General features: G+C 41.1%; 1 protein-coding gene across 8 annotated transcripts in view; it reads right to left on the bottom strand.

The window, feature by feature from the left end:
• Positions 1-11,621, bottom strand: part of LOC114220804 (signal-regulatory protein beta-1-like) — a 41,952-nt gene extending 30,331 nt beyond the window's left edge. For 7 of the 8 annotated variants that reach the window (XR_015768992.1, XR_015768991.1, XM_088026731.1 and 4 more), the window contains exons 1-2: positions 11,426-11,620; positions 8,781-9,134 (exon numbers count right to left, since the gene is read on the bottom strand). Coding sequence is in view for 6 of the 8 variants with exons in the window: in XM_088026731.1 (XP_087882857.1) it covers positions 8,781-9,134; positions 11,426-11,498 (427 nt within the window). In the remaining 2 variants the exon portion in view is untranslated. Of the gene's footprint in view, positions 1-8,780; positions 9,135-11,425 lie in introns of all 8 variants that reach the window. The other variant, XM_028118907.2, reaches the window with a different exon arrangement.
• Between the last annotated feature and the right edge of the window lie 511 nt (positions 11,622-12,132).

The following is a 12,132-nucleotide window of genomic DNA, read 5'->3' as shown; positions in this document are numbered from 1 at the left end:
GGGAGACAATTAAACAGGTTAATACTGATAGTTATAATCCAGTTTTAAGAATGCAGTTTTTAGGGCACTTGGGTGGCTCAGTTGGTTAAGTGCCTGCCTTCAGCTCAGGTCACGATCCCAGGGTTCTGGGATCGAGTCCTGCATCAGGCTCCTTGCTTGGCCAGGAGTCTGTTTCTCCCTCTACCCCTACCCCCTGCTTGAGTGCGTACGTGTGCTCTCTCGCTCTCTCTCAAATAAATAAATAAAATCTTAAAAAAAAAGAAAAAAGAATGCAGTTGTTAAACTTAACGTCTTTGTTTCTGCTCTGTATCTTTCTCTCATGCTGAAAATTCCAGTTCCTAAGGACATCAACACATTTATTTGCTTTAACCTACAACACATATATAATACTTATAAACACCAACACCAAATATTATTACCAAATTACTGAATAGAGTTTTGGATTTCTTCATGGTTCTCCTTGTTCTTAAGATACGTTTCATTGGGGATATAGATACAAATTATTATGTATAACGTATACTCTCCAAGGCACACCCAGATTCCTTGAGCTTGACCACTCCAGTGCACGCAGGACTACTTCCAAATGCCTGTATATGCATGTTTTCTCCCGAAAGCTTTTTCAGAAGGTTGCTTTTATGGAAGGTTGTCTGTGCACATGGAACACTGAAAATATGGGGCATCTAACACCCTCTGAGAAGAGTTCTCAGTCAATGACTGAGAGGGAGTTGGTATATAATTAGCCCAAACTTCTTTCCTTTCAAGAGGGATACATCTGATACACGTTCTGTATCATTTCCCATAGTTTCTCATCTGATTAAGCTCCATTTGCCCACAGTGGTGGCGGGCTTGATGACACACCCTTCACTAACTGTCCGACTTCACCACTTGCCTACTGGGGTTCCTGGCACTCAAATATTTGTCTCAGATCTGCTTGGTGAATCTGAGCTAAAACCCTGTGTTTCAAAGTCTCTTGAAATAATTGCTCCTTATCTGGGTAAGCCATCAATATATGGTTAGTTAATTAGTTAAATTTTAGATTTCGTAGTCTAGATATTTAGGAATTTTTTAATTTTTAATTTATTAATTATTTAAAATGTGCATACATTTATAGAATCAAAACCTCAGGCAAAGGACAGTCAGAGAAGTCTAACTTTCATCCCTGTCCCTTCTACCCTCTTGCCTTCTTCCCTGATAGGTAAATTTTTTTTCCTATTTTTATTTACTTAAATTCAATTAGCTGACATATAGTACATCATTAGTTTTTGATGTAGTGTTCAATGATTCATTAGTTGCATATAACACCCAGTGCTCATCACATCACGCGCCTCCTTAATGCCCGTCACCCAGTTACCCCATCGCCCCACCCACCTGCCCTCCAGCAACCCTCAGTTTGTTTCCCAGAGTCAAGAGTTTCTCATGGTTTGTCTCCCTCTCTGATTTCTTCCCATTCCGTTTTCCCTCCCTTCCCCTATGATCCTCTGCACTTTTATTCCTCTTTTAAAAGAATATAACCAAATATGGATATGCTTGTATTTCCCACTCTTCTTAACATAAAAGATGGTGTGCTCTGCTTCTTGTTTAATGATATCCTGTGGGTCATGCTGAAGCAAAGTGCTGACTTCTTCTCATGTCTTTTTAAAGTTATAGTACTCCATTGTGTGACTCTACCGTAATTTATTTAGCAGCTTGTCTTTTATTCTTACACATAGTGTTGTAATCAAGAGCCTAACCATAAATCATCTTACACTTATGTTAGTATATCTTTGGGATAAGTTTCTAAAAGTAAGATTGTTAGGACACAGGGTAATGTATATATGTATATGTAACATGCAATTTTGCTAAATATTGCCAAATCCACTTCCTTATGACTTACGTGATTTTGAATTTCTACATACAAAATATGGAAATATCAGTTTTCCCATAGCTCCTCCAACAGAGTTTGTTGTCAAACTTTTGGAGTTTTGGCCAAGCAGATAGGTGAGAAATTGTGTCTCAATGTAGTTTTAAATGGCATATCCTTTCATGTGAGGGTGATTGAACATACTCTGATATATTTAGGAGATGTTTCTATTTCACTTTCTATAAATTGTCTTCTCATATTTATTGCCCATAATTCTATAAAGTTGCTTGTTGTAAAATTTTAGAAGCTCTCTATATACGTTAGGGGTGATTCTTTGTATTATAAGTTGCAACATAGTGTGTGCACACACACTTCCATACATGAGTTTCTTTTCATAGAATATGATCAAATTATCATTTTTTCCTCTTTTTGTTCCTGCATTTTTAAAAAAATTGTATTATGTCATGTTAGTCACCATACAATACATCATTAGTTTTTGATGTGGTGATCCATAATCCGTTGTTTTCGTATAACACCCAGTGCTCCATGCAGTACGTGCCCTCCTTAATACCCATCACCGGGCTAACTAGTCACCCCTCCCCCCTCCCCTCTAAAACCCTGTTTGTTTCTCAGAGTCCATAGTCTCTCATGGTTCATCTCTCCTTCCATTCCCCCCCCCATTTTTCCCTTCCTTCTCCTAATGTCCTCCCTGCTATTCCTTATGTTCCACCAATAAGTGAAACCATATGATAATTGACTTTCTCTGCTTGACTTATTTCACTTAGCATCATCTCCTCCAGTCCCATCCATGTTGATGCAAAAGTTGGGTATTCATCCTTTCTGATGGTTGAGTAATATGCCATTGTATATATGGACCACATCTTCTTTATCCATTAATCTGTTGAAGGGCATCTCGGCTCTCTCCACAGTTTGGCTATTGCGGACATTGCTGCTATGAACATTGGGGTGCATATGGCCCTTCTTTTCACTACATCTGTGTCTTTGGGGTAAATACCCAGGAGTACAATTGTTGGGTCATAGGGTAGCTCTATTTTTAAATTTTTGAGGAACCTCCACACTGTTTCCCAAAGTGGCTGTACCAACTTGCATTCCCACCAATAGTGTAAGAGGGTTCCCCTTTCTCCACAACCTCTCCAACATTTGTTGTTTCTTTCCCTGTCCATTTTTGTCATTCTAACTGGTGTAAGGTGGTACCTCAATGTGGTTTTGATTTGAATTTCCCTGATGGCTAATGATGATGAAAATTTTTTCATGTGTCTGTTAGCCATTTGTATGTCTTCTGCAGAGAAGTGTCTTTTCATATCTTCTGCTCACTTTTTGACTTGATTATTTGTTTTGAATTATAGTTGGGAAGGTTTTCCCCATTTCCGGATTACAAAAGAATCCAGACATGATTGCTTCTCATACTTGCACAGTTTCATTATTTAAATATCTGATCCATGTGGAATTAATTTTGGCTTGTGGTGGGAGGAACTGTTCTGGATTTTTTATTCTGTTCCACTGGTTTGCTTACTAATTTTCCAATCGATCCACCACTATTTTTTAAAATTTTTTTATTGTTATGTTAATCACCATACATTACATCATTAGTTTTTGATGTAGTGTTCCATGATTCATTGTTTATGCATAACACCCAGTGCTCCATGCAGAACGTGCCCTCTTTAATACCCATCACCAGGCTAACCCATCCCCCACCCCCTCCCCTCTATCGATCCACCACTATCGTTGCAGGCTTCTTTCCTCATGAAATTGCCTTTACTTTTTTTTAAAGAAATCAGTTGACCATATGCATGATATTATTTCTGGAATCTATTCTGTTTCATTATCTATTTGTCTATCTTTTGTTTAAGTTTATTTATTTTTAGTAATCTCTACACCCAATGTGGGGCTCAAACTCATGACCCCAAGATCAAGAGTGCTCTTCTGACTGAGCTAGTTAGGCACCCCATCTACTTGTCTATCTTGATGCCAATATTCAGTGAATGATCTTTGTAGCTTTATAATAATTCTATGTTCATGAGGGATATTGGCTTCAAGTTTTCTTTATTTGGCTTTAGTATCACAGTAATGCTGGTTTTAAGGATTGATTGGGAAGCATCACTCTCTCTCCAATTTTCTGGAAGAATTTGTGTAGAATTGTTAGCATTTCTTTCTTCAGTGTTTGGTAGAGTTCCTCAGTGAAGTCATCTGGGCCTGGACTGTTGTTTGTGGGAGGCTTTTTAAACTACAAATTCAATTTCTTTCTTTTTTTTTTAAAGATTTTTATTTATTTATTTGACAGAGAGACACAGCGAGAGCAGGAACATGAACAGGGGGAGTGGGAGAGGGAGAAGCAGGCTTTCCTGCTGAGCAGGGAGCCCGATGCGGGGCTCGATCCCAGGACCCTGGGATCATGACCTGAGCCGAAGGCAGACGCTTAACGACTGAGCCACCCAGCCGCCCCCAAATCCAATTTCTTTAATAAATATAGAAATAATCAGGCTATTGACTTCTTCTGGAGTGAGCTTTAGTAGCCCGTGTCTTCTGAAGAATTTGTGCATTTCATCTAAGTTGTTGAGTTTATAGGTATAAAATTTTTCATAGTTTCCTTATAATCTTTTTAATATATGCATTAAAGAGGTAGGGATGTTACCTCTCTCATTCTTTTTTTTTAAGTTTATTTATTTATTTATTTATTTATTTATTTAGTAATCTCTACACATCCAAGGTGGGGCTTAATGTCATGACCCTGGGATCAACCGTCGCATGCTCTTCCAACTGAGCCAGCCTAGCACCCCATCTCTCAGTCTTGATATTGGTAATTTGTGTACTCTCTCTTTTTTCTTGACTGACTGTGTGGCTAAGAGTTTATAAATTTTGTTGATTTTATCAAAGAACCAGCTTTCAGTTTTATTGGTTTTCTCCTAGTTTTCCATTTTCTATTTTTGATTTCTGTTCTGTTATTATTTCCTTTCTTCTGGTTACTTTGGGTTTCACTCGTTCTTCTTGTTCTAATTTTTAAGGTCACTGAGTTGAAACTTCTCTTCTGTCCTAATATAGGCATTTTAGTGCTATAAATTTCCCCCTAAGCACTGTTTTGGCTGCATCCACAAATTTGGTATGTTGTGCTTTCATGTTCATTCAGTTTAGAATATTCTCTCATTTCCCTTTTACTTCTTCTTTGATAACATGTTATTCAAAAGTGTATCCTTTTGTTTCCAACTATCTGGGGATTTTCCAGACATCATTTTGTTATTATCAATATAATTCCAATAAGAACACATTTTGTATGACTTGACCTATTTTAAATTTACTGAGACAATTTATAGCCCAGGATATGATGCATCTTGGTAAGTGTTCCCTTTGCATTTGAAAAGAATGTGTTTTTACACAAAGAATGTGTACTCTGCTGTTTTGGGATGGAGTGTTCTATAAATGTCAGTTAACTCAGATTGTTTTATAATGCTGTTCAGTCTTCTACATACTTAGTGATGTTCTGCCTACTTGTCTTACCAGTTATTGAAAGAGGAGTGTTGAAACCTGAAACTATAGCTGTGGACTTGTCTCTCCATCCTTACTATTTTATGAGTTTTTGTGTCATGTATTTTAAAGCTCTCCTATTGGGTGAATAAACATTTAGGATTGTTATATTATCTCATTTAAAAATGCTTTGAAGATGTTTCTCCACTATCTTTTGGCTTACATAATTTTTCAATGGGAAATCTGCTGTCAAATTTATCTTCCTTTGTATCGAATATTTCCCTTTTCTTCTGGTTGTTTTTAAGATCTTTTCTTTATTACTGATTTTATGCAATTGGAATATGATACACTTTGGTGTAGTTTTCTTCATGTTTCTTGTGCCTGGGGTTCACTGAGATTTTTGGATCCACAGGTTCATAGTTTTCATCATATTTGGAAAAATACAACCATTATTTCTTCAAATACTCTTTCTGTCCCCTTCTTCCTTTAGAGTCTCTAATACATATGTAGTAGGCCACTTGAGGTTTTCCCATAGCTGACTGATGCTCTGTTTATCTTTTCTCAGTCTTTTACATTTTTGTGTATAATTTTGGATAGTTTCTGTTGCTGTATATTAAGTTCTTTAATTTTTTTCAGTGTCTTAACTGCCATGAATCCCATCCAGTCTACATTTTCATCATAGACATTGCAGTTTTCATCTCTAAAAGTTCAACACGGATCTTTGAGAATATTTTTCATGCTTCTACTTCACACATTCACTCTTTCCTCTATTTGACCACATAGTGTAGTTATACTAACTTTACTGTCCTTGTGTACTAATCCTGTCATCTGTCTTTTCTGGTTAGGTTTCAGATGATTGATTCACAGTATAAATTGTGTTTTCCTGCTTCTTTCATGCTTGGTAATTTTAAAAATTTTATTGAAATATAGTTGAAATACAGTGTTATATTAGTTTCAGGTGTATAACACAGTGATCCTACAATTCTATATATTATTCTGTGCTCACCACGATAACTGTAGTTACTATCTGTCAGCTTGGTAGTTTTTTATTGCAGGCCAGAAGTTGTGAATTTTACTTTGTTTAGTGTTGGATATTTTGTGATCCTATAAATATGCTTGAACTTGTTTTGGGACCTGGTTAAATTACCTGGAAACAGTTTGATGTTTTCATGTGTTGTATTTAAGCTTTGTGATGCAGGACCATAGCATCATTTGGTCTAGGGCTATTTTTTTTTTCCCTTTTTACCTCTTACTGAGGCAGAACCCTTCTGCATACTGTACCAGATGCTCCATGAATTATGAGTTTTTTTGCTCAGGTTGGTGGGAACAGGCACCGTTCTTGGCCTTGTGTGAGCTCCAGGGATATTTTCTCTTGAGGCCATGTACATATACTCGTGTACATGTATGTCCTCATGAACATACTCTTCAGTACTCAGCTAAATACTCAAGATCTTTGGAGTTCTCTCTCTGTGTAGCTTTCTCATCTTTGGTGCTCTCCTCTGAAAACTCCAGCCACTTTGCCCTCCTTAGACTTCTAGCTCCTTCTTTCAACTTGAGGAGGCCTCCATGCTCCATCTGAGTTCTCTCCTACTGCATGGTGGCATGGAAGCTTTCTCCGAGAGTAAGCTGGAGGCAACCTTGGGTTCCATGTCATTTGTCTCTCATCTCTCAGGGATTACTGTCCTTTGTTGCCTGTTGTCCAATGTCTTGTCAACCATTGTTCCATGTAGTTTGCCCAGATTTTTCGTGGGCAAGTAAATCCAGTCCCTATCACTGTTTTGATAGAAGGTGCCCAAAGTATTAAATTTGCTATTGTATATGTGGTCATCTACTCCATTATATCTTCTAACTGGTTTTTGTTTGCTTATAAGAAGTTCATTGCTTTCTGTTTATTGGTTTTATAACTTGCCACATTACTAAAGTATCTTATAGTTTGTAATAGCTTAACCTTGAGTCCGTTAAGTTTTCCAGATACCATATCATCTACAAAGAGAGATAGTTTTTCTACTTCCTTTATAATTTGTATGCTTTCTATTTTCTCCTTTCTGAAAGCACTGGCTAATTAGAAATGGTAGGCATGAGTTTGAAGACTAATGTTCTAGTGATTCAATCTTTTTGAGATGCCTTCTTAAAGCCCTCAGTCCTCCTGTTCTGGAATGGCCTGGTGGCTATTCCTATGCCTCCTGCACAGCTCTTATCTTGGAATCTCCAGTCCCCTTTTCTGGTTCCCATTCTTACTTTTCTTTGTTTAACTTTTATCTTGGTAAAACAGAAAGGTTACATTGAAAGGTAGCTCTTGGTGATGTCACAAATTCAACAGATTGGCTGGATCTAGAATTTTAAGTTGGACATCATTTTCCTTAAGAATTTTGAAGGCACCACTCCTTGTCTTCTAGCCTCTAATGCTGCCTGTATACATCTCATGCTGATCTCATTCAAATGGTTCTCATACAACTTGCTTTTTATTTTCAATTCTTGAAAATCATATGACCTTCTCTTTGTCTCAGAAGACTGCCTACCAGTTCCCTTCGCTTTTCTGAGGCCCGGAGGCGCTAACATTTTAATTAAAAAATTCTGTTGATGTATGTTTCTATTCTGTTCTGTTAGAGTAAGTTATCGCATTAATTTTTTTACAGAGAAAACAACATGATCATTAAGTCATCAATATGAACAGGCCCGAACTAACTGCTCTGCTTCCCAGGCTCTCCTGTATGGATGCTATTTAGAGTCTTTGTGGGCTTTGTCTTCAGCCATGATTCTATCAGCCAGGACCAAATCCAAAAATATACAGGTCTTAAAGAATCAAGGGCAAATTTTGAGAAATATAAGGATTATATATTCCACATCCCCAGATGTGATTTTTATAATTTTCTGCCTCAATAATTCTTTCATTCCTTGTTTCTGTGAATCTATGGTTTCATGCCTTTACGATTATGTTTTTAGGTCTAATTGGTTTTAACATCCTGAATAGTGACAATATACACTAATACAATAATTAGGTTACAGGTGCTCTTCTAAGTGTTTTATATGTATAAACTCATTTACGTTTGTTCTCCTCATAACAAATCTACGAGGTGAGTACAATTATTATTCCTATCTTACAGATGAGGAAATTTAAATTCTCTACAGAGAATTTAAGGAAGTCACTAAAGTCACACAGCTTGAAAATGGCAGAGTTAGAAGTTGAATCCAGGCCATTTGGCCCTGGTGCCTGTAATTTTACTCACTCTGCTTTCCGGTCTATTTTGTGGCCTTTGAAAATGTAAGATTCTAACTCTCTTGCTAGGAGCCCTGGGATTATATTTCACTCTGCTCCCGTGCTGTGATTTCTCACTATCCCCACCTTCTATCCTCAACTTTAACACAAGGGCTGACAAAGGGGGAGCCTTGGGCTGAGAGCCTGGAGCTTGTGATCTGTCTTTAGAACAACCAGGCTGGGTTTTCAGGAATCCGGACTTACCACGTACAAACATCCTGGTGCCTGGTCCAGACTTAAACTCCACGTCAGGGTTCCCTTTCCGGAACTTCACACAGTAGTAGGTACCAGCATCTGCTGGGGTGATGTTACTGATGCGGATGGAAAAGTCCGTGCTGTTTCTCTTTGTGGTGTCTGCAACATTTGTCACTCGGGGGTAGTGGCCTCCTCTGAAACTGAAGATTAACTGCCGGGCTGGCCCTGTTCCCCTGAACCACTCAACCGGCCCACTGGGGAGCAGGGAGGTCAGGGTGCAGCGCAGAGTGGCTGTCTGTCCTGCTGCGACAGCCAGTGACTTCTCAGGCTGGATCACCTGCAGCTCCATTTCACCTGCCACACCTGGAGGGAAACACAAGTCAGCTCCACGTGTCCCTTGCCTGGCCCAGGGGACTTCTCTTACGGCTTTGTTGTAAGACTGAAACTGGAAGCCATTGAAAAACACTCAGGATTGTGCCTGAAGGGCCTGGAATGTGTGGACCTGGAGTCAGGCTGATGTGGGCTCAAGGCCCGACTCCAGCTCCCACAAGCCTGCTGCTGTTTGGGGGAAGCCCCTCCCTCCCTCTTCTGCTTTCCGTGGTTTCCTCTGTCAAGCAGGATGGATCAAGCCTTTCCCCATCAGTGCTGTGAATTTTCAAGGAAGACATTGGTTGTCAAGGACATGCAGTGAGTGCTATAATGGCCAGAATCAGGAGGACCATTTTTTAGGTGTTCGTATTTGCATTCACTAAATCCTAGCAAGATTCGACAGGGAGTTTCCATAGACAAGTCTGTGTACCAGACATCACTCTAAGCACTTAAAGACTTAAGCACTTATTCATCTCTGTTTCCAGACAAGTAAATGGAGGTAGAGAGAAATTCATAATTTGTTCTAAGCCAAATAGTTCATCAGGTATAAACGATGAACTTGGATTTGAACTCTGGCAGATCTGTTTCAAAAAATATCTGTGCTTTTAACCGCTTTCCTGGACAGCCTCTCAACTGAGATGTCAACCCGCTGGGGAGGAGAAGGGGCACTTCACCTGTCTGCGGGGTTTGGGGTCAGCTCTGGGGAAAAGGGAGCAGACAGGCAGGACTACCTCCCAATCAAGAATAAAATAATAATAATAATAATAATAATAATAATAATAATAATAATAAAGACTATGATTTTAGAATGCTGAGATTTTGGGAGACTTAATGGTCTACAAAGTACCACTTTCCAGTTTTCTAATCGCTCTGCATGGCATGTGGAGTACTTGTGATCTACCTATCTACCTACCTATCATCATCTCCATCTTAATTAGGGCGGCTCTGACTCCCAGGTTCTAGGGTTTTCAGCAGGAGTCAGATGCTGCACCCCCATCTCCTCCCTCAGGGTGGCCCCAGGTCCTGCAGGTCAAGCCACAGGGGGTCATGGAGGCTTCACAGGGTGACAGGGGTGTGGGAAGTGAGGCAGGGCTGGGAACACCCTGTCACTGAGAAATGCCTGGTGGGGTTAATCCTGTCTGGATCTGAGCGGGAGAGGAAAGGAGCCCTCTGACTAATAAGCCTTATGGGGCCATTTGTTTGGGAGGGCCTTGTTGTAAAAGAAAACATTTAGGCGGGGATGCGGAGAAAGGGGAACCCTCCTACACTGTTGGTGGGAATGCAAGCTGGTGCAACCACTCTGGAAAACAGTATGGAGGTTCCTCAAACAGTTGAAATTAGAGCTACCGTTCGATCCAGCAATTGCACTACTGGGTATTTACCACAAAGATACAAATGTAGGGACCCGAAGGGGTACGTGTACCCCAATGTTTATAGCAGCAATGTCCACAATAGCCAAACTGTGGAAAGAGCCAAGATGCCCATCGACAGATGAATGGATAAAGAAGAGGTGGTATATATACACAATGGAATATTATGCAGCCATCAAAAGGAAGGAGATCTTGCCATTTGCAACGACGTGGATGGAACTGGAGGGTGTTATGCTGAGTGAAATAAGTCAATCAGAGAAAGACATGTATCACATGACCTCACTGATATGAGGAATTCTTAATCTCAGGAAACAAACTGAGTGTTACTGGAGTGGTTGGGGGTGGGAGGGAGGGGGTGGCTGGGTGATAGACATTGGGGAGGGTATGTGCTACGGTGAGCGCTGTGAATTGTGCAAGACTGTTGAATCACAGATCTGTACTTCTGAAACAAATAACGCAACATATTTTAAGAAAAAAAAAAAGAAGAAGATAACAGGAGAGGAAGAAAAGGGGAGTATGTCAGAGGGGGAGACGAACCATGAGAGATGATGGACTCTGAAAAACAAACTGAGGGTTCTAGAGGGGAGGGGGTAGGGGGATGGGTTAGCCTGGTGATGGGTATTGAGGAGGGCACGTTCTGCATGGAGCACTGGGTGTTATGAACAAACAATGAATCATGGAACACTGCACCAAAAAACTAATGATGTAATATATGGTGATTAACATAACAATAAAAAATTAAAAAAAAAAAGAAAAGAAAACATTTAGAGAAATGTCTTCAAGAGGAAGCCACGGTGAAGAAAGAGGGCCTAGAACCGAGATCCATCCGTCCCACTGCCAATGGGGAACGCCGTACCTCAGCCCCCATACTCAGGTGAGCATCCTTGCACCGTGCTCCCCGAGAGCGGCACTCACCTGTGAGGCCCAGCAGCAGAGGCAGCAGCAGGGATGGCCGAGGCAGGCGGGGTGGGGAGGCAGGTGCGGGCATCGTGGTGGCCTGGAGCCTGCTCTGTCTGAATGTTGCCCCGGAGAGGTCTCGGGGACTCCAATCTCCAATGCGAGGAGAAGCCTGGTGTCCCTCACGGAAGAGGAAGTGACTGTGGGACCGGTGGAACGAGCTGTGGGGTTTTCACAGTTTCTGCTTCTGGATTGTGAAATAGGAGTCAGACCCAGTTACGAAATGACCGAGAGAAGGCTCCCAAGATGCCCGGAAGGTTGCGGGAGGTCCCCTTAAGGCCGGGGCTGTGTCCCTGGGCCCCCTGACTCCAGGTCAGAGGCCCCGCTGGCCGTTGCTCATCCCGGCGCGCAAAGGTACAGGGTCCGACAGAGTGGAGGGTGTGTTCCGTGTTTGGGAACAGTGCAACACGCTGGGCTCAGGCAACTGCCCAGCTGTCTGGGAGGAAGGCTCCTGGGAATAGGACCAGGGCGGGGGGCTGTTTTCCCCACTCCAGAGGGGTCAGTGGTAAAAATGAGCCACGTCTGACGGGCGCCCCTGGCTTTGAGAGTGCACTTTCAGGGGGAAGGGGCTTCCAGTGAGCCAAGAACTTTGGAGGGGCGGGATGACTCCTGTTTTAGAGGGTGGAGGGGGCCTGCGTGGAGAAGGGACGTTAGCATGTTCATCC

The sequence above is a fragment of the Eumetopias jubatus genome, unplaced genomic scaffold (genome assembly GCF_037043125.1).
Source record: "Eumetopias jubatus isolate StellerSeaLion01/CBP00866 unplaced genomic scaffold, mEumJub1_p1.0 scaffold_9, whole genome shotgun sequence".
Classification (NCBI taxonomy): Eukaryota; Metazoa; Chordata; class Mammalia; order Carnivora; family Otariidae; genus Eumetopias; species Eumetopias jubatus.
This window is presented reverse-complemented; position numbering and strand designations above follow the sequence as displayed.